The sequence below is a fragment of the Solea senegalensis genome, linkage group LG3 (assembly GCF_019176455.1).
Source record: "Solea senegalensis isolate Sse05_10M linkage group LG3, IFAPA_SoseM_1, whole genome shotgun sequence".
NCBI lineage: Eukaryota > Metazoa > Chordata > Actinopteri > Pleuronectiformes > Soleidae > Solea > Solea senegalensis.
In genome coordinates, this window is record NC_058023.1 from 30,584,412 (window position 1) to 30,606,898 (window position 22,487).

The 22,487-nt window shown below is 40.8% G+C and overlaps 2 protein-coding genes across 3 annotated transcripts in view; one reads left to right on the forward strand and one right to left on the reverse strand.

The window, feature by feature from the left end:
• Positions 1–1,891: 1,891 nt before the first annotated feature.
• On the reverse strand, positions 1,892–6,018 carry pax4 (paired box 4). Its single transcript, XM_044022283.1, has 10 exons — positions 5,871–6,018; positions 5,601–5,731; positions 5,310–5,525; positions 5,094–5,184; positions 4,835–4,966; positions 4,662–4,744; positions 4,529–4,589; positions 4,350–4,423; positions 3,443–3,548; positions 1,892–2,638 (listed from the first exon to the last, which is right to left on the reverse strand). The coding sequence occupies exons 1-10, from the start codon at positions 5,902–5,904 to the stop codon at positions 2,349–2,351; spliced, it is 1,218 nt and encodes a 405-aa protein (XP_043878218.1). The 5' UTR covers positions 5,905–6,018; the 3' UTR covers positions 1,892–2,348.
• Positions 6,019–10,207: 4,189 nt separating this feature from the next.
• The window catches only part of snd1 (staphylococcal nuclease and tudor domain containing 1), a 166,751-nt gene continuing 154,471 nt past the window's right edge, over positions 10,208–22,487 (forward strand). The window contains exons 1-9 of one of the 2 annotated variants that reach the window (XM_044022843.1): positions 10,208–10,432; positions 12,927–13,076; positions 14,239–14,359; positions 15,127–15,208; positions 17,970–18,130; positions 19,323–19,414; positions 19,854–20,012; positions 20,107–20,213; positions 20,790–20,880. In XM_044022843.1, the coding sequence (XP_043878778.1) occupies positions 10,358–10,432; positions 12,927–13,076; positions 14,239–14,359; positions 15,127–15,208; positions 17,970–18,130; positions 19,323–19,414; positions 19,854–20,012; positions 20,107–20,213; positions 20,790–20,880 (1,038 nt within the window). In that variant the 5' untranslated portion in view covers positions 10,208–10,357. The remainder of the gene's footprint in view (positions 10,433–12,926; positions 13,077–14,238; positions 14,360–15,126; positions 15,209–17,969; positions 18,131–19,322; positions 19,415–19,853; positions 20,013–20,106; positions 20,214–20,789; positions 20,881–22,487) is intronic. The other variant, XM_044022842.1, reaches the window with a different exon arrangement.

A 22,487-nucleotide genomic window follows, 5' to 3' on the forward strand; every position in this document is an offset into this window, starting at 1 on the left:
AAGTGTCTGAAAGCAACGCACGTCATCCATACAAGCACCAGAAAATAAAGAAGATAAATAACAATATGTCTTAAGAAACATTTGGGGGGGCCCATTTCCAGATTTCAGTGATGCAGAGCCGGACTTGGATCGGCTACTGTGAGACGTTTCAGTTGCTCAACGCGAGATAAGACTTCCTTAATGCTCCCAGTGTGAGATGAATGTCCGTGTCAGCGCTGCATTTAGGTAAAAGTCTGTGTTCTCTCATTTTGTTGAAACATATTTTGGTTGACGGCGCCCGAGGCAAGAAATATAGTTTTAAAAGAGTATCGTCATTGTGAAACAAACAGTCCTTGTAACTTCTATACTGTTTGCAGTATCAGCCGCCTTTTTGGATCCTCTAATAGTGAGGTGTACTGATGCTCACTTTTCCTTCTGTACCTGCTCATTGGCCCCCTCTACAGGTCATTTGAGTGTGACACCCCTGCTCTAAGGATTCCCTTTTGGTCATTTAATTTAATCAAAGGTGGAAAATCCATTTTTAATCTCCTCTCAGCAGTTGTGAAAGCATGTCATTTCTGGTGTGACCATGTGGAAAGATGACACATGCTTTCAATGGAAAAACCAGTTGTATACAGTGGATCCGGTCCACGCATAATCACGTACTTCACACAAACGAATCGCATGCTATTCAAACACGTGAAATCATTCACATCCAAAGAACAGAAGTAGAAGAAATAAATGTAGGAGCGGATGATTTACGCAGCAGCAGAAATCACAACATGTGGAGGTGTACTTATATCTGGCCTCGCTGTGTTATTAAATTCTGACAGGTCACTCTGCCAGAAGGCCACTTCCACGCTGCTGACCGAGCTGTTTGCCTCCCGATCCCAGCGCTTTACCCCGATGACCAATTATTGAGCCACAACTGTCTCCCCGCTGCAGTAAAGGGATGTGAAGGAATTCGATGCCTCTGTCCTGTTGCACTCATAAAAACTGATACTGCGCGGCACACGGATCAGATCGCGTTTGGGCCTTTTTTGAAGTTAGACTTTTATAGATTTTCCCACCGGCCGCCGCTGTACAGAAATGTTGGAGGCGCGCCCGAACCACCCTCTGCACTTAAACCAACAGCAAGTCCAAGACTATAAAAGACATAACATCCATATATTATTATAGTGGTAACCTTAAATGAGCCATGGAGCTATGATTTATGTCGCAATCATATTGTATCACTGACCACATATTCTGTGCTGCAGAGAATCCAGATGAAGTTCTGCTCAAGTATCCACAATATTATGAGTGAATGTCTCCTCTATGATCTGCTAACTGCTTTGTTATTGTTATTGTTATTGTTATTAATAGTTGTTTGTATTGACTCCAGACATGCTGCCATTTTGGACCACCATGGTTTCACAGAAGCCCACAGGAGGACAAAACTGAACATCTAAAAAACACCTGAAGGGTAAGGGAGAGGTGAGGAATAATCAGCTGCAACACCCTCAGTAACTCTTGATTTGACGGTTGGTGTAGTGGTTCGCACTCTTGCCTTTGCCTGGCCATGGAGTTTGCTTTTGTCACCAAAGAGGAGAGAGTTGGACATTTGTGGCCTGTTTTTGGACATTGAGACATGTGAGAGTGAATGGTTGTTTGTCTCTATATATGTTGGCCCTGCGATGGGACTGGTGAACCCCGGTTTTCACCCCATATGTCAGGTGGGATTGGCTCCAGCAACCCTCCTGTGGAGGATCAAGTGGTAGACATGATGAATGAATTATATTTGAGTCTTGTTATCCTGGTATGTGTCTGCCCATCCAGGATTTAATCGATGGAACTCTCAGAATGTAGTAAAAGGAGATTGAGGCCCAACACTCTTGAAAATCATGTTGTAAGACTGTGTTTTTTTATTAGTTTCATATAGTTGCTTATTCATCTTCAGTCATTTGTATCCTTGTGCCCGTGTCACTTAGTGTCAAGCACTTTTCTTTTCGTTTTAAACTCACTGTCTTTTCATTATCTCATGAAGCTCTTTAAATAACAAGCCTGAATGAATTAGCTTCATCAACACCTTGGTGCATAACATGTCAAATCAGTGAAACAACAAAAGCTTTATTGAGCATTTCATGTCTTACACAGTATAAAAAGTGCAGTAACTGTGAGTCTTGTGTTAATTCTGAATACTTTATGTTGGTAGATGAGACTAGTTATAGATTAAAACAAAAAATAAATTGGATGCACTTCCTCTTACTGATGACATTTCAAGAGCACAGATTCAAAGAAAAGTGGTGTGTGTTGGGTAAAATATAGAAACTTCAGTCACTTGTTGCCCTCTGCTGGACGACTTTGGTCATACATTTAGTCCAGACGCACTAGTGTGTACTGACGTCCCAGTGCTGCTGGTTGAACACGAACCTCTGATCTTTGTGGAAGTGGCTCCACGCCAAAGAAATCCCCTGCTGATTCCAGCATGGAGTCCGTTCTGTCCTCAGAGGGAGGGACGTCCTGGTGTCAGTGAGATGGTGAACCAGTGGGAAAGTGTGTCTGTCTGTGTGGAGAGCCAGTGAAGCCGCGTCTGTGCTCGGGGTCGACATGTTATTTGGCTGCTGGAAGAATGAAGGGGGCATCGAGACGGAGGCCAGACGTCCAGAACCTCTGATTCCTGCAGATTACGAGAATGAAATCACTTCATTTGTTCACATCTTATAAAATATTTAAACTTGCTCAAACTCTCATTCAGCATTATTCGTTCTTTTGAAGGTACATTGTGTAAAATTTAGCAGCAGGCAGTGGTGTAAAGAAAGAAAGTGCAAATATTCTACTCAATTAAAAGTACCACTAATTTGATATAATTTTACTTAAGTACAGGTACAAGTAAAGGTACTGGTCTAAATATGTACTCTAATTAAAGTAAAAAAAAAAAGTGTTACAAATCTCACATGAATTATTTTTAATTAAATGCAAACTTTTAACAATTACCAGTGCTGACAAAATAAAATGTACTATCTATCTTAGCTAGCAAGCTTTCGTTTTAGCTAGCAAGCTCTCTATATATCTATTTATCTTTCAGCTAGCAAACTGTCATTTTAGCTAGCAAGCTCTCTATCTATCTATCTATCTATCTTTTAGCTAGCACGCTTTCCTTTTAGCTACCAAGCTCTCTCTCTATATATATATCTTTTAGCTAGCAAGCTGTCATTTTAGTTAGCAAGCTTGCTATCTGTCTGTCTGTCTGTCTGTCTATCTATCTATCTTTTAGCTAGCATGCTTTCCTTTTAGCTACCAAGCTCTATCTCTATCTCTCCTTTTAATCCTCACTCACTCTTTATTTCTCTTATGCCAAAACAAGCTAATATGTATAGCCACTATACAAAACAAAACAAAACAAATTAAAACAAACTTTTAGGATCTAGGTATTTATATACTTTTAGTTGAATACACTGGTTTGATTAAACTGACTTTTTACCTGTTTCTGTGGGGGAAATGTGGCTGTTTTGCAGTTTCAGGGCACCTGTGCTGTAGGAGGATAAGGCGCTGGAGTTGTGACAGTAGACTTTAGACACTCCTGTTGCCTTCAAACCAACAAAAACAAAAACCATTAATATATATTGTTTCTGCCATATGGGAGAAACTAAAGCCAGGTTTTATGGCACATATTTGATTTGATCACTGTAATCCCATTTATTACGTGAACAAAAAATACATTTCAAAGTTCCAACAAAATTTCAAACTGTAGTGTGTAACTTTTAAATATAAACACATGTCCATTACTTTTGAACCGCTGTCAAATTAGCCAAATCAGGTCAGGTGTTTCATTTACATCATTTAAAGGAGAATGACAACAGCTGTTGATTGATCGGACTTAACCTGGGGGCTTTCGTGTTATTCTGTAAAATCAATTCTCAAAATTGAGAAGAATCATCAGAGGCTTTGGCAATTCTTCAAGTAACTTAGTCTATACGTTTCAGAAGAAGAAGGACTTTGAGTGGCGATGGGGAGCTTTTGAACTACTGTGCTGAAGAAGCTTTTCCGGGGCCTTTACACTGCCTACCACAAATTACTATTAGAAGAAGACAAAACAACAACAACGAGATGGAATTTCCTCCTAACCTTCATAATCCTGAGTCTGTGTTTGTGTCACGAAGCAGCAGAAGGAGAAGATAAGTCTTCCTCACAGCAGCGTCACTGTCACTCACTGCAGAAGCTCAGCTCATGTCTATTTTTACTTATAGCAGCTTTTTTGTAATTGCTGAGAAACCATCAGAAAAATACCTACTAATAAATGATAGGTATATCTGTCATATTCTAACTTGTGAGCTCATGAAAGACCCTGAGGCTGCAGGGCTTTAAAGTTCCTCTCACTCTCGTTGTACCTGCTCTGATGTGAATCTGTGCAGCTCCGTGTGATTCACTGGAACCAAATCCCGTTGCTTCTGAACGTCTGACGCTGTCAAGGAGAAATGGACTTCATCAAACAGTGGCGATGCTGCAGATTTATGACTAACAGAGTCACACACTCTCTCTCTGTCTCGAGGCCTTCACTCCAACTTACCCTGTGGTCCACTCAGTTTAGTTTCCCTCCTCCACTTAGCTCGTCTGTTGGAGAACCAGACCTTTGAGAAACAGACAGTTTATATCAAGTTTTGCTGAATAATATATCATATATAATAATAAAGAATAATAACCTTAATAGTTTCCTCTGGAAGATTGATCCTGGCAGACAGTTTCTCTCTCAGGTACATGTCTGCATACTGGCTGTGACAAAATTCTGATTGTGAGGAAGAGAGGGACGAATATTTCTTTATTCACGGAGTGGGAAAACGTTTGACGGTCACATGCGTGGACAATCTGAAGTCACCTTGCTCGAGTGCTCGGCTCTGGTCTGGGCTGAAGGTGGTGCGGTTTCGTTGCTGGCCGCCTTTGGGCGATGGGTCATCGCTGCGCTGGGTCTCTGTGTGAGTCACTTCCTCTAGCATCAAAGATTCAGAATCTGTCCATCACACACACACACAAGATATTATATGTATAACTTTTAGATAACTAATAGATAGATAGATAGATAGATAGATAGATAGATAGATAGATAGATAGATAGATAGATAGATAGATAGACTCACCGTGTTCTGTGCTGATGTGCGCGTTGATCTCCATGCACATGGGTCCGTGGTCCAGGTGAATTTTCCTTAAAATCCGGTTTATAGAGGACACCTTGTGGAACACATGGTGCCATGTTTGTGCATACACGTAGACTACAGTATGTGCATCATTTATCATGTGATCAGGTCCGGTACAGAAAACATGACAGTTTGTGGTTTTTATGATTTGTCACTTACGCTTGGAACTTTGGAGACTTTGCATAAGCGCGCGGCCGTCAGCCGCTTTCTGATCTCCCACGCGAAAATAGTTGGGTTTTCCCTCTTGTACTGGATTATGGTGGAGATGACGCCAGGAGTGAGGAGTCGAGGTCGACTCCCTCCAATGGTCTTGGGCTCCAGGAGTCCAGTGCGCCGGTAACGGCTCAGGATCTTACTGACGCACCCATTAGACACCTGCAATGTTGTTGTTGTTTAATCCACTGAAACTGATCCGGCATTACAACTTTATACGTGTGATTTCATGCGTACCCGAAGTATCCTGGATATCTGACTGGGTCTGACTCCCTCTGAGGCCAGCTCAATCATCTTCCTCCTCTTGGACTCAGGTAAAGGTCTGCCGTTGAGAAACGTGCCGCCCAGCTGGTTCACGCGTCCACCACCTTTGCCATAACATGATCTCTACAGTTAAAATGTGTCTCGCGTGCATAAGAACAGCTTTTACTCCACAACTAACATGTGGCAAAGTCGGTTTTTAAGTTAATATAAATGTAATAAATACATTAAAATAAATAAATGTACCTTTGTTTTCCAGATCAGCGTTTGTTCCACACATCGTCGCCCTGGTTTCCAGTCTTTAAAAAATGATTTGTTTGGGATGGAAAGATTGTGAAACGTTGATCTGCTCCAGGAGAAGAAGTCTGTCCCCACAGAAAGTCCACGCGCCTGTGGAGCGTGACAATGGCAGGACTCGCAGCCTTCAGCAGGTATTTATAGGTCTGCTCACCTCAACGTGACGCGATCTGTGGTCTGCGTCCACGAATGTCAACATCACCTGAGAGTGCATGCGGGCATCGTGAGCCTAAAGTACAAGAGTCAGTCATTTTCTTTAAAATGAAAGAAAAAAAGTGTGTTTTTTTTGTTATTTTTTTTCCAGGATTTCCAGGAAGTCTTTTTGATTTAAGCACGAGAGAAACTCATGATTTATGAAATTCATCCTCCACAGATTGTTATGATTTATCCCAATAGATAGATAGATAGATAGATGAATGTTATGCTCATAAAGAATGAAATAAAATAACAAAATAATGTGGATTTGATCAGATTTGACACATTTCCTCTACAACACACGTCCATTCACACAGATTGTGTTTTAATATCAAACATTCTCTGTGTTTTGTTGCCATATTCCATGGAAGTTTTGGCTGCTCATCTTTGCGCAGGCACAGTCTCTCAGTCAGACTAACTTTTTTTTTCCCGTAAAGTTTCTGCTTCGCTGCGTGTTGTCGTGCTGCATCATGTTAAACATTCAGTGGTGCACTAAGATTGGAAATTATAGTCAACACCGGTATGCTTGAGGGGGGCCTCGTGGTCACGTGACCTGAGCATCTTTTCCCAGGTTAAGTGGCTCCGATTAAAAAGGCTCTCTGGTCCCCTTTCATAAAGCAAACATTTGGAAATCTGCTCCAATGACGACTGCCATATGGTAAAGTGCTTTTGATAAATCATAAATCCATCACGCGCTCTCTCTTTATTACATTTTCTTTCAAAACGTGAACAAATAGACTCGTGCATGGGCGCAAGGAAAGGGCCAATTGGTGGAGCTGGTGTGTCCATAAGAGGGAGGCTAAAATAACCCTCACAGATGTTCCTTGTGCAGCCAGCAGATAAAAATGCGTTGTAAACGTTTCAAAGGGAAATATTTGACGAGCAAATATTAGCCTATGTGAAAACCCACGCAAGGCCTCGTCCTTTGGTCTGTTTAATGACTAATTGAATATCATTAGTTGGGTCCACACAGATCGAAGTGCCACCGAAATAAAGGCTCACATTTTAAAATGCCATATGGTCCAAATTATACATTAACCACGAGTTAAAGGACAATAATACTCTGTGTGTACAATCAGCCAGGTTAGATAGAGGGCAGTCATTTTTGGACACCATCATCTCCTTGCCAACGGAGAAAAAGGACAAATAAAGCGAACCTTTCTACTTATTAGTGTAGACTTTATAGTGATGGTTGATTTAAAGTATTTATTGCATGTACAGTGTGTGTCAAACTACTCTGATTAAAATACTTTGGCCGGGGTTGTCAACGCGGTATACAACATACTCGTGGTGCGTAAATGTTCATGTGTGCTCGCCAAAGCAAGGAGCGGGAATTAAAGGGCTTAGATTGTGCCAAAGAACGCGTTTACAACGTAAATTACTCGCCGTGTGGGTTTGTCCTGTGTGTAAATGACACGCATTTGTGCTTCACTGTGTCCTGAAACGTTTTAATTTAGAACTAACCGGCCGCGTAAAAGGTTACCAAAACCTCTCCAAAGCGCACAAACCGAGGTGCCGTGTGCGCAACGGAGCTGCCACCATGGTCTGTTGTTTTGCAGCTTACTGCAAAGGCAGCGGTGATATTTATATTGTATCTGCGTTTTTTTTTTTACTTCGGTTGGTGTTTTTTGTTTTCTGTGATTGGAGACGAGTTTGTCTTTCCCACACAAAGATCTTCCACTGCTGTGGTCATGGACAAACGCACCGACGTCAGTCTTCTCTTCGAACTTGTCACTTACTTTTAACTGTGTGTAAACGCTTTAGTGAAACTCACACACGTGCGTGACCTGCTGTTAGAATTCGACTCTAATTGCACTTAAAATAATAATGTGTGGATAATTATCTAAAGTGTATGCGATTACATTATAGTTAATAATATCCACCAATCGCCTTGAACTGACGACGCGAGCCTTTTAAACGAGAAAAACAAAAATGTTGACATATTATTTTACAGGTAGTGGTTTTATGTTGCCAGGATCCCATACTTTACTTTTAAGAGGTTTTATTTATCATTTACATGCAGCTTTTGCGTAAATCAGTCATCGGATACTCCATTCGGAGATGTAAAAAGACGTAAAAAGACGCAATGACGAAAAAAGTAAAAAAAACAAACAAACAAAACCCCCAAAACAAGTAATTCTTATCTTCATCAATCTATTGTTTTTCATTTTACGTCTTTTCCTTCTTTACCACTCGTGCCACATCGCCATGGATGGCGGCTTCTCTCCTAGCTCCTTAGCTCATTTTTTATTGGGATGAATAAAGCATTTTTTATGTATATTACATATGTTAATTAATGTAGTGTTAATTGAAATGCCCCTCACAATCACTCTGAATTCTCAGAATTCCACAGCTGTGACGTGGTATGACACCCAGAGGGCGATATCTCCTCATATTCAAATAGTGAAACTGTATGTTGCATGTACTGCATGTACAGTATATGTAACATACACTTTGACCAGCGCAGTCTATGCATTTTGTGGATTGCAGGTTAATAAATGCACTTTTAAATAAATACAATAGCAGACCTACTCAATATGAAAGGGGGAATTTCCAATTTCTAAAAAAATGTCATTATGTTTGTCCAGTCTCTCTCTCTCACACACACACACACACAAACCTCATAACACAATTATTACGATTTACTCCCTTCGGGGATTACTGTCTGAGTCACAACAACATTACAAGGTATTGCAAATATTGAGAGAAGGTCCCCAGGCTATAAATTTTCTCTTATACTAGTTCCCTGCTTCCCACTCACACGGTCACTCATGGGAGTCAGCATACAAAACAGAAATGTATATATATGTATATAGCTATGGTGGCAGATTTATTCCCAATAAGATGACTTGCTCGCTCATCATTATCCTCTTCCTCACATATACTTCAGACACTGGAGAGAGAGATGAGGTGACTCTAATTAGTATTATAATTTAATTTTTGTTTTGTTGTTATTTGTGTCATTTCCTACACACATACCACAGATCCTGGTAAATACAGTAGAACAGTATTTCTGATTTTATCAACCGAAGAAGATCATGTACCACCACAGTTTGAGAACTATGGCTTTATAGGGGTGTGAAAAAATGGACATTTGACACTGTACATTGTACAGTCCTCAGCATTACAGCTGTCAAGTTTGATGTGGAACAGACAAACCCTAGAATCTTTCTTCTGTCACTGTGGCAACCATGGTTACAACTCAACCCTGTCATGATGTCACCGATGTCATTAGTGCACATTTTGATTGGGCATAAAACAAAGTCTCTGTCAACTGTGAAGCGCCACAGACTCTAACCGTTCTCGATTTATTTCAAACTGCACTTGCTGTGTGTCACTGATGTGACATCATCTGTCACCGACAGCGGCTTCATTCAGTTAAAAAGGCCAGAAACGTCAGTGAATTTAACAGCATTATAACATATCACATAATAATATGCACAAAATATGAGGTAATTGTGTCTACACACAGAGAAAATAAAAACATGGTTGCAATTTAATATAAACAATATTTAATTTGTAAAACATTGTTGTTTTTTTTTTTTTTTAGAATACATCTTTACTGTCCATAAAGGTGCAAAATTGTCTTTGGCGCACCAATTATAGACAACAATACAACATTGATTACACTAAGAACAAGACCTAAAACCTAAAAGCACATTAAAATAATTCAAAAATAACAGTGCATTTTAAAATTAGAGTAAAAATTGAAAAACAAAAAGCAGTTTGGTCACATCTGTTAACATTTTGGAAAATAAACAATGCCAAATTAACTAACACCGATTATTTTTTGTAATGTATCACTGTGTTAATTGAAATATTTCACAAAAATACTTTGGCGCTGAAAAACAATCTTTAAATACTCTATTTTCAAAGACCAATTCTGAAACTTCCCAATTCATGGCCCACCTTAATATTTCCGACAGACAGTGAACGCAGCATACGTTGGGTTAACACTATGCTGACGTGTCGCACCTCTTGCCCCGGAAGTGTTTATTTCAATTTGCTTACGCGGTCGTGAAGCGGCTCCGTTTACTTCCATTCATTGTTCTTCCCAGACCCGGAACGGTTTGACGTGTGTGTATGCATGGCAAAGTGTGTTTCCGGTATAACGTGTGTGTTGATCGGTGCTCAGCCCTTTTTCTCTTGGCTTTCAGTAGAACAGTCACTCACTCTTCAGTGTCCCAGCTCCCTCACCTGGACACCCCCTCTCACGGCGTTACCTCTTACAACCGGTGGACATGGCATCTGTTTCGGCTCCAGTTCAGGCAGCTCCCGCGCCGTCTGTTTCTCTGCAAAGAGGAATAGTGAAAATGGTAAGAGATTTGAAAGTGTGAGCTCCCTCCGTGAGTGCAGGCAATGCAGCTAGTTAGCCACAGGCTAACAGGGGGCTAAGACTAACTTGTCGGTTGGCACACAACTTAATTTACGTGACTGGAATATTAAAAAACGCCATTCTCTGTTGAAGACACGTGCTGGCAATATGCTTTAATTGGCTGTCAGTGACATTAACAGCACCTGGCTGCGGCAGCATGCCGGCTAACGTTGTTGCTAGCCAGCTACTGAGCTAAGCCCCACTGACATTAGCACATGTTTGCTATCTTGACACTTATTTGTCTAATAAAGTGAGAGTTCCATAGCACGTTTTAAAGGTCAATTGTACGGAGTGGCACAAGACTACCATGGTAGAATTGCGAAGTTGACTGGACACTAATGCCACTGAGTAGCTCGTTGGCACTCATGTCAACAGATGTTTAGTTTCCCAGCTAACGGCTGCTACCTAATTAACATTTAATGTCCAGCAAGTGTAAACTGAAATGGGCAAAGTTCGCACACGTGTTCCCCTGCTTTTCGGAGCTGGCAACGTTCGTCCAGAGTGACTTCATTCATCTCTATTTACTACTAACAAGTTTACACTTAGTAACTTAGCGTGGAAGCTAACGACATTTCAATTTGTCCCACAGTGTTATATCTCAGCGATGAAAGCATTTATTTTTTATTTTAGCTTCTGGAAATGTATTTTAACTCGGCAGTGTAGAAGCTGGTCAAAGTCAAAAGTGTCAGTCTGAGCGTTTACTGTGTGGTGGGCACGACCGACCACGAGAAAATGACACGTAGCTACAACCCTGTTGCCCCCCTATAATCTTCCATTCATTATGGTTGTGTGTGTGTGTGTGTATTCTCTATTCATGTTACTCTACCCTCTTTCATGTATACTTGGCCAGTGACCTAAAGGAGTTGACGTTTTGTTTTTCTCATCCAGATTATGTTAACAGAAAGTCATATTGTACTGCATACCTTTGCTTAGTTGCATAGTTAAGGTTGCATAGTTAAGGTGTCCTCTGGAGCCCTTAAGAGTATTTGATTAGGGGGAAATGAGTAAACTTGCAGCTTCCCCCTCAGTATCCATATCACATGTTATTTTGTGAGCATTTTTAGACTTTTTTTAAAGGCTAAATATGGGTCAAATATGAAAAATATTTTATTATTCAATTCTCAAACTGACTTTCTGTGTGGACCATGGGTCTGAGGACAGGATGTCAGATACTGATGACATCATAACTTTGAATTCCTACCAATCTTTGTCTTAGTGCAGTAAAATCTTTTGCCTCTTTTATATAACAAAGTTGTTGTATAGACAGCTGTGCTGATGCATTTACTGATTTGTGTTCCTGAATTGTGATTTTGGGCTTTTCAAATAGAATTGGTTTGATTTAAACTTAGGCATTTGAATAAGTGCTGTTTTTAGAACATTAGTATCTGCTGCAAACAGTTAAGCATTCGTGTCATCCCTGTAAAAAGAATGTATATTGTAAGCTAATACTCATAAGTTTTTTATTACCAGAAGAAGCAACGCTTTTGTGAGTGCACCCCAGTCATAGCAGTAAGATTATTATGGTTTTGCTAAGAAGTTAACTTCAAATGAAATCGTCAGGCTCTTTTTTTTAACATTTTGCACTGGAACTATTTTCCCACAGCATGCATGCTTTAGTAATATACCTCCTTACCATTTGAAAGAGGGTCAGTCAGGAGTCGGGGAAAGTCTTGTGCTACATTTTAAATAAAGCGTGTTCATTTTTATAAACACAGCCCCCTTTGCCTCCTTTTCTAAGGCTGGTTGTGCTTTAAAAAACATGACAGCAGCAATCTCTTCTTCTTGGCCTATACTTTGGAAGATCTGTGTGAGCGGGTTACAGTGGTGATCTGATGTAAGAGTTTATCTTGTGCAAATCTTAGATCAACAGCCCCGATGATTCTCCCTGCAGACACACTGGAGAGTCCACAGATAAAAGGTGTTTGCTCAGATTCGTGTAAATGCCACGGTTGTCAAAGCCAAGAGTAGGTTATCTTTGTTTTGTATTTAGCTACGTTATCAGATGCCGAGATTTCTCCCTGCATTTGAATGACATGCTGTCACCATGACAACATGGAGTTGAAGTTGCTTTCTATCTGTGCAGCGAGATTAGTCATGCAGTTGTCCTGTTACATCCTGGAAGAGTTTGACAATAAAAACAAATGTTTTTGTTAATCTGTGTCCACTCATCGTCACACTGGCACAAAACATCAGATGTAAGTCCCTGCTCGAATTAGTGATTTCTTTATTTGCGTACTTGCAGTATTGTGCAAAAGTCAACCAGTGTTGATATTAAACCAGTTTCGGATCAGTTCAGGATGACTGGACTTCAGTGCTTATCAGATAAAATATTTGTTTATTTATTGACTGAAACAAAGGCCATTGTAAATACTGTTACCCTGTGTTCTCCAATTGAAAGTTTTTGTTGACCTCTCTCTCTCTCTCTCTCCCCCCAGGTCTTGTCGGGCTGTGCTATCATTGTGCGGGGCCAGCCTAGAGGTGGCCCGCCCCCGGAGCGTCAGATCAATCTTAGTAATATCCGAGCTGGGGCAATGGCACGCCGAGCTGCTCAGAGCCAGCCTGATACCAAGGACACCCCTGATGAGGTGAGTCCCATTGTGTTTGTGTTGGTTTATTTATGTGTGTTTGGCAAAGGCAGAACAAGGTCCTGCTAAGTAGTCCTGCTGTAAACACTGCGATGCCCCAATGTGTTATTGAACTATTGGTTTTTTCACTGTGGGATGAGGACTTTACTTTTGAGCTTTGGTCCCATGACTTGTAGGGCCGCAATGACAAATAGATTAATTGTTTACTAAATGAATTGCAAACTATTTTGATAATTGATTTTAGTGGGCTTTTTAAAAGAATATAATTTAACAAGGTATCAAGTATTTCAGCTTCTTAAATGTGAATATTTTCTGGTTTCTTTGCTCCATGAAACATAGAAAACAAATGTTTTGTGGGCAAAATGACACATTTGAGAACATTATCATTTCTGGAGTTGGGAAATGCCAATCAAAAATTTTCAACATTGTCTGACATTTTATGGCCCAAATGATTAATTGAGAAAATAATTGACAGATTTGTTGATTATTAAATTAATCATTAGTTGCAACCCTAGTAACCTGTCTATCCTCCTTTTGATTGAGTAGTTTCACACGTATCTACTAATTGATATTTAGGCCGTGTCTGTTTGTGGTGTAGCTGAGAGATAAGCATGTTAAAACAATTCTGAGTTGAATTAAAGACTTTAAGATAATGCTGTTGTAATTTAGATGTCTATCAGTTTATTCACGGCAGTCAAATGTTACAATCTGCTCTTTTAACTGTAAGTTGTTTTTTTAATACAGTTTCCAGTTAGGCTTTATTTTATCAGATGAAAAACCAAGACAAATCCATTAAAATCAGCAGAGAGTTTGCTGTGGCTAAGTTACTTTTATAATAAATGAGCACTGCAGTGTTTCCTAACATGATCATCGCACTGTTAGTTATCATATTTAGTGGGTACTATGTCCACATCGGTACAGTTTACTCAACTGATAAGTGTGTTTGGCTGTGAATAAGCAAAAAACAAACTTTACATGCAGCGCGGCCCAACATCTGTTGTCACACTAAAATATGTAGAAATATACAAACAGCTGTTTTTTATGGCAATATTTCTGAGCAAGTTGTTTAGTGCTGTTTCTACACACGTGTCAAAATGCATTATTAAATTACAATGAGAGCTCTCTATGGACATATACCTGATTATTTCCGTCTGTATTGCAGCCGTGGGCCTTTCAAGCCAGAGAGTTCCTGCGAAAGAAACTAATCGGCAAAGAAGTGTGCTTCACTGTGGAGATCAAGACTGCTTTGGGCAGGGAGTACGGCATAGTCTACCTGGGAAGAGGTGAGTCTACAATCGCTCAAACTCACTCACTTAATCTGAACACTGTCCACATGCATCATGGATTTGGATAAAAGTTCCTTTGTCCTGTATGTATGTATGTAATGTATGTGCTTATATAGCATTAGAAGTACCCTTCTCTAAATAAAGATGTCATCAGAGGTGAAGTTGATATTCTGGCTTCTCGGGCTGCAACTAATGGTTATTTTCCTAACCCTCAAAACAATTCATCCAAATAGTTGTAGTAATTCATTTAGTAATCGATTAATAATCGATTATTCGAGTAATTGTTTCAGCTCTACTGACTTCACTGATGGCCATCTCTCAGTCAGTTTATTCACACTTTTAAATTTAACTTACACCCTGCAACTTCTGTTTATGTAAATGCTATTAAAGTGTGAATAAACTTCAAGTGTGGCTCCTTGCAGATCTGTTTTTCTGTTTGTGTGGGATTAAATCTGACAACCTGAAGTCTCTGAGGAGGAGAGGGAGGGGTGGAGGGGGGATAATGCTCTCCAGTATTTTTCATTTGGATTGCAGTTCTTTTAAACTCTAGTTGCGTATCTTACATGTAGCCCCTTTTATAAGGTTCAGTGAGTAAGAATAAGTGACAGGGAGTCGTGTCAGGGAACTACACAAACATACCTGCATGAAAATAATGTCTGATTAGCACATGTCTCATCAAATCAGCTGACCTGTCCTGCTGTATAGTTGTTGCCACACAATGATAAAAAACGATGAGAGTTGAGTTTTGTGTTTTGTTTTTTTAGACACAACAGGCGAGAACATCGCTGAGTCTTTGGTAAACGAGGGCCTCGCCACCGTCCGCAGGGAAGGAATCAGAGGGAACAAGTAAGATGCTTGCGATGATGATATTTTTTTTTATTTAACCTTCATTTATCCGGCAAAATATCCAACATGTGCTATGTATATATAATGAGGCTTATTAGTGAGCCATAATAGAACTTGTTGGACTGACTTCTCTCAAATCTAATGCGGTACAACACACTTATATGAACTACTTTCCCTCCAATTGTGCAGTTTGGAGCTATTTTGTTTGCAATCCTTTCCTGGGTTTCACAGTGCGAGGAGGAGGAAGTCATTGTCAGCAATGTGATGTAATCCTCTGCCTGCTGAAGCTTACAGCCATACAGCACCGCGGCAAGATATAGAGGAGGCATCAGCTGGTAGACTGGCTAGAATGGAGTTAAAGCCCCAGTGTCCCAGATGGTGGCAGTATTACCCCGCTGCTATGGAAATGTCCCTCTGAAACCCTTTTCTGCCACATTGCCCTTAAGCGGCAATCCCTTAAACACACCAACACACCCAGTGCTGTATGACTCTATAAGTGTTGCATAGCCCCCCCAGTGGGTGTAAGTGCACATTACACACATTGTAACCAATTTGACTCATGCTGCTGCATTTTCAACCTCCGACGTGCACAGAGATGATGTGAATATTTTGCCACTAATGACCCATTTCATACATCCTGTGCAGTGGCCCAAAATGAGCACTAATGTAAATGATGCTTTAAGTGTAAGTGGGCATCATTTAAGGAGGCCCATTACTCAGTAAGGGTGTTAAGCCTCAGCTTTTCTCTTGATGATCAAGCTTTCCAATATAATTCCCCTTCGTGACTGGCTACGCTTACCACACCAGTTGTAATGTGATTATAATTGTGGGGGTGATGATGTCGATGATTGCTTTTGGACAGTGCGATTAAAGCAGGAAAAAAAAACTGACTGCCGTTTGGGAAAACAGTCAGCCAATTGATGAATTTAAAGTTCCGCGTTCGATGTTATCCGGCAGTGCACCAGAGCAGGATGAGGCAAAGTTGTTTCTGTGCTGCTTTCATTCGATTATTGGAGCAAAAAGGGAAGCACAGGAAGTCTCTCATCAATCAGACTTCACTACTGTTAGTGTGACAGCGAAGATGGCTAAATTGTTTACTTGTGCAACAAAAAAGGTTTTTATTTCATTTTTATTGAATGCTTACTTTAAATTTAAAAATGCTGGAGTGGAAATATGAGTTATATATTATGATGCATTTTGAATGTATCCTACCTGTACATTGCTGCTGTCAGTGTTTGTTAGGTTTAATATGTGTTTTTTTTTTACATCACATAGATGAGTTTTTAGTTTTGAGCTTCACTTTGACTTGAGCTGTCACGAGAACGCCGTCCTTGGTGCTGAGTCAAACGGCGCTCGAAACAGACACAGTCATCAATCATCCACAGTCTGTCCCGTATCTCGGTCTGTTGCTCAGTCAAGCTGCTTTCCCCATAAAAATGCTTAATCTGTTCGCTGAGGTGGTTAGACCCTGAAAAATAGTCAGATTTCACACCATTGCACTTTGGTTTTTGACAGATTAAAACCACGGGCAGGGTGTTTTGACTGACTGGTTTGTGTAAAAACCACCCACCACAGCAGAGGGGAGCCGTATTAACATGGAAACCAACTGTGCTTTATTACCACCCATTGCGTCTTTTTTTTTTTTTTTTTAAACTACAGCCCTGGAGAAGTACTGGTGGAAGGGTGTAAACATCTGGAGGTGAACTGTGTTTGCTTGGGCATTGCTGCTCACTAGGAGTGGAACCCTTCCAGTCAGTGCACAAGGGAGCAGTATTTTCTACACCCATTTAAACTGCACAAACATTTTGTATCTTAAGTATTTGCAGATGAAGGATGAAGCCCACAGTGTCTTCATATTTAACTGAATTGGACGTTTTTCTTTTTTTCCCAGTAGTATTGCACTCTCTTATCCATCATTAACCTTTTTGATTTCTAGCAGTGTTTTGATTGGAAGAATTTGCTGACTGAAAATGCTTTGACACTAAGTTCTTCTTCCACACAGGGAGCTATTTTCGTATCTTAATCAATCAAAAAGCATTGAACCATATCAATTGGGAAGCCTTTGCTGCGTTGTAGAAACAAAAGCATGTTGGCCATTTGAATTTCTGAATAATTAAAGTTGTAGAAAGGCCCTCAAAAAGCATAAGGCTGCTCAGTTTTCAGTGCCAGCATGAATCTGGTAGGATCTGTCGGAGCCTTCAAACTTCATCACAGAACGCTTAGATTGATCTTTTTAAGCTGTTTAGATGCTTGATTTTAATCGGACTTGTGTGGTCTTTCTAAGGAACACTTGTGCACGTTGAAGTTTGCAGTCAGGGACTCCACTTTGGCTGTGGCTCTTATAATAATTTGAATATTTCCCACTGGAACACTTCCTGTCATGTTTTACCAGGGCACGTTAAACTCAAACACGGGACGGGAAACTTTCTGCTTGTTAGACACCATGTGTGTTCCTCTCTTACTGGTGTGAAGTTAATTGCGACTTGTTAACTGGCCGTACTAGCTGTGTTATGTTTCAAGTGAGTTGTTAAATGGCACTTGGAAACCTTGTTAGAGAACTTTTGGTTATGAGCGTTAACTGGATCTACCTCGGTGTCAGTGCAGCTGTGATCATAAACAGTGTTTTCCTCTTTCAGAACTGGGGGACGAACCATCTGTGTCCACTTGACTCATAAGAGTGTGTGTGTGTGTGTGTTCTCCAGGTTGTCCCTGTGACATTTTTTGTGTTTTCTCTTTTATTCCCCTTTTCTTGTGTGACCAGTCCAGAGCAGGCGAGACTCTGTGAATTGGAGGACCAGTCAAAGTCGTCCAAGAAAGGCATGTGGAGTGAGGGTGGTGGCGCACACACCATCCGCGACATGAAATACACCATCGAGAATCCCCGCAACTTTGTCGACTCTTTGCACCAGAAACCTATCAACGGTAAGAAACGCAGCAACGAAATGTATTTTTACCTGAAACCTACGTTTACAGGCTGACAGATGGTCACTGTTTGGGCTGGAGATTGTTCACTCTAAAATTCAGGGACATAAAATGGAACACATTATATCACCCTTCGCCGGGCCTCATCCTCTCATCACTGACCTTCGTGAGGGGTAATGTGCCACTCAATTTATTTCCAGACGACTGCGGCTAACAGTGGCTCAGCTCATTTCACTACCCTTTAATTGAATGGGAAAATGCAGGTGGGGGTGGCGGAGGGGAGGCTTTTTTTTTCTTCATTCTTTTATTTCTTGTTCTTATGAGAGACCATCAGGGTTGTTTCGCAATTGGAGGCAGCAATCCAGCTGAAGAACTTTGAATGTGCAGCGAGATGCTGTGACAGCTAGAATACCAATTTAGGTGGTTGTAACACAGAGAGCAACATTTGATTTAGATGATTTCAGGGACTAATACAATGTCATGCCTAACATTGAATATTTCTCAAACAATTGACGTTGCCTCAAACTTTGATATGTTTTAATACAACACTGCCACAACCTTAAAGTGATAGTCTAGTGAAAATGTGTCAGTGTGGTGTTCACATTTGACTTTGGCTGTAAACGTGTAGTTACCTGTGTTGTTCTGGGCTGAAATGAATGTGATTTTGCAGTTGCAATGATGAGGTTGTAAATTAACCATTGCAAACTGTTAAATAAATAAAAGTTGTAGCAAAGATTTATATTTTAAAAGTAACTTTGTGGCATTTGATGTGACTCTGCTTTATGATTCTTAGTGTTGAGTTTCAGGTTTATATTAGTACTTGAGGAAGGACACTGCAGGCCCTTTCCCCCTGTATACAGTTGTGTGAGAGTATCAGAAAGCGAGCCTCGAGAAAAACACTTACTGCTTTTGCTTACTTGTCAGCAGATAACAGGTATTATTATTTTTATTTATTTTTTTAGATCGATGAGCAGGAGATTGCTTGAAAAAATAAAATAAAATGCTCTGTAATCTTTTCCGGATGAAGAAAATTGAAAACGTGGTTCAGAAATTCATTTCAATAATTCAGATACTGACGTTCACCGTTGACGCCTTATGTACCTAACAACAACAAATCACTAGTCTGAGGCTAATTGTAAGTCTCCTCGTCTCCCACTTTCAACACTTGAACGCTCCGCTCTTATCTTTTCAGCCATCATCGAGCATGTGCGTGACGGCAGTGTTGTCCGTGCCTTGCTGCTCCCTGACCATTACCTGGTCACAGTCATGCTGTCTGGAGTTAAGGTAACCGTTGTTCTTTTACACTTTTCATTTGAGCTGCTTTACCTTTTTGTTGACAAACTGTTTTATAGTCCAGAGATGGCAGAAATGACGAGGAGCACGGGTAGCACACAGTGTCATACCCGCTCTACCAAATTCCCCCATCTGTCTCCTTCACAAAGCCCGGCTTTGCCAATGGATCATTCCAGATAACTAATCTCTTTCATCTCCCACTTGAAGATATTGCATCCATTTCAAGGTGTTCTTTTTCCTCGTCGTTCAAAGGACTTTCCACTCGTTGTGCCTGTTATGTTTATCTACCTGGCGCTTTGCCACACTCAAAAAGAGAATACAGATGGGATGTAAATCAAGGTGATGGTAAAAAAAGAGGACAGCAGTAGTACATGGGAAAAACGGGTCGTATCAAGTGTGTGCACAAAATACTCTGTTATTTTTTCTCCAGTGTCCCTCATTCAAGCGGGAAGCGGACGGTACAGAGACACCAGAGTCGTTTGCAGCAGAGGCCAAATTCTTCACTGAGTCCCGACTTCTGCAGAGAGACGTTCAGATCATCCTGGAAAGCTGTCCCAACCAGATCATCCTGGGCACCATCCTTCACCCGGTGAGACCTGAGGGGGCGACGTTCAGTCTCTGTTCTGGTTCTGTTTTTTTGGTCTCATTAATGATGACTTTTTTTCTGTCCCCTTTGCTCTCAGAATGGTAATATTACAGAACTCCTGCTTAAGGAAGGCTTTGCCCGCTGTGTGGACTGGTCCATGGCCGTTTACACCCAGGGAGCCGAGAAACTCCGAGCTGCTGAAAGGTGTGCACAAACTCATCGGCTGTCCACAGAAAGTCAAAGCAACACGCTGATTTTTTTTTTTCTATCTTAAAATAACGGCTCTGAAAATCTTCAGTGACCCGTCACTTTGAAGGGTCACTGACTTGTAATAGGAGGACGGTGCTTCTTTAATTCCTACTCTTGAATTGATTTCTTGTTCATTTCTAATAAGAATTTCATTTAACATTTAAATTGGTGGCAGGCGAGCAGTCTTATCATGCTTGAGCTTATGCTCGGCTAACAGAGGAAAATGTCAAAACCCGTTTAAAGTCATATTTGGATCTCGAAATCACTGATTCGATGAAAGATGTAATGAGCAAATCAACTACACGCAGATGAATTAGATGGTCGGTGTATAATGACTCTGGCGTGACTTTCATTCTGTCATTGCCGCCGTGATTGTTGGCTAATCTCTCACTTTAATGAATATTTTTCTAGCCAATTGAATGCTGTTTTGTCACTAGATTGATCTATTTGTGTCTTCATGTCCAGCTAATGTTCAGAACTACTACTCCTAATGATGATGATGATGATGATGTGACTTTTGTTCTTGGCCAGATCCGCCAAAGAGCGCAAGGTCCGTATCTGGAGGGATTATGTGGCACCCACAGCCAACTTGGACCAGAAGGACAGACAATTTGTTGCCAAGGTGAGCTCTTGATAGGACTTTCATAGGCTGTATCCCATCAGTGGAGATGCTGTCCCTGTGTAATCTTTCCGTAATGCCGTTCTTCTGACCTCGGATGTAATATTTTTTCTCAATTTGCATTAAATCTAAACGCTACAGGTAAAAAGCCGAAGAAATATATGGAACTTTCCAAACGACTTTAAGACATTATGCCGTATGAATAAGATTTTGCATCAGTGCCGGCCATTTCCCCGGCTTCCACCTCTTGATGTCTACTGCAGCATTTCCAATTTTCTGCGAGCACTGCAGCAAAAAGCAGAGCCACTTTGAGGCCTCTAATGACTTATATCCTCCTGACACCTCTTATTTTCACATTTGCAACCCCCCCCCTCTTTGAATAAAAAGAAAAGAGCAAAATCCCTCCACCAAAAGTATGAGGAGGAATACTTAACAGGAACCTTGAAACACTCCCCAGTCAAATTAGTGCCAAATCGCTGGCGTTTGCTGTAGCAGTTGCACAGAATGACCCCCAACAGCCAAGAACTAGAAATATTAGCTTTGGAGGTTATTGACTAAGGCCTCCAAGGGGAAAGAAGTGTCCTTAATATCATGTGCAACGCATACTCCCTCCAAATTGTCAGCACAAATTACATCAGATCATGTAAGATGGGCTCCTCGATACATTTCGGTAATACTGTCTAACCTTATTTTCACTATAAGATGACATATTATATGGTTCAATCCATCGCCTTAACATCATAAAGCGCTTCTAGCTATAGAGCATCAGCTTTCAATTTTTTAAATCTAGTCCCCCATGACTCTTCCCTTCAGTACGCATGTTTTTCTCAGAAATGTAGGGGGAGAAAAAAAATCTAATACCCCCAAAGTTTGTCTTTTGTCTGCGTTTGCTCTCTTCAGACCCTGAACTTTTAAGACCCTGAAAAATTCATTGGTTGCCCGAGGGTAACATAAAAGGTGTTGCTTTGGCAATCTGCTTACAGAATGAATTTGATAAACTGCATGCACTCACAAAGATGGCACAAAAGAGAAACTGTGCATGTGTATTTTTTTTTTCCTGAGTCGGAGGGAAGAGGCTAGAGAGGGGATAAAACATTAATGTTGTCAGTGTGAGCTGCTCTCAGATCTTTCTGAACCCCCTCAATAAAAGACGCTTGGTTGTGGGCAGTGGGAAATGAGGGGTAACATTTGGCAGTGAGCTCGGGAGGGTGCATGGAAAACAGCAATAAAGAAAGGTAGAGAGTTGAAGAAGAAACCAAAAAGTGTCTTCTTGCAGGGAGACTTGGGGGGAGAAGGATGAAAAGACATAAGGAAAAAGTCAGAAAAAGAACAGCCAATCAAGATCCCCAAAACTATGTGTGTCCTCCCTGATATCTCTCTCTCTGCTACATTACTGCACTGTTGATGCCCCCAGTTAAATCTGAATGCACTCCTTGATCTCTGCAGGACTGTTTCCGTCTTCTCTATCCCAACTCGCAACTACGTTCTGCCCCATAGAAGCCACAGATGAGGCGCGGTCTTTGTCAGATGTGGCTTTATTAGTTTTTATTAGTTGGTTTGTTTTCAAGGATTTATAAAGCCTCAGCACCGCCTGGGACAACGTTCATTGG

Coding starts and splice junctions, on each gene's coding strand:
- pax4 (XM_044022283.1), bottom strand. CDS start 5,904: ATGTGTGGAACAAACGCTGATCTGGAAAACAAAG. Junction 4,967..5,093: donor GCACATCAGCACAGAACACG/GTGAGTCTATCT, acceptor TGTGATGGACAG/ATTCTGAATCTTTGATGCTA. Junction 4,590..4,661: donor TTCCAGAGGAAACTATTAAG/GTTATTATTCTT, acceptor TGTTTCTCAAAG/GTCTGGTTCTCCAACAGACG.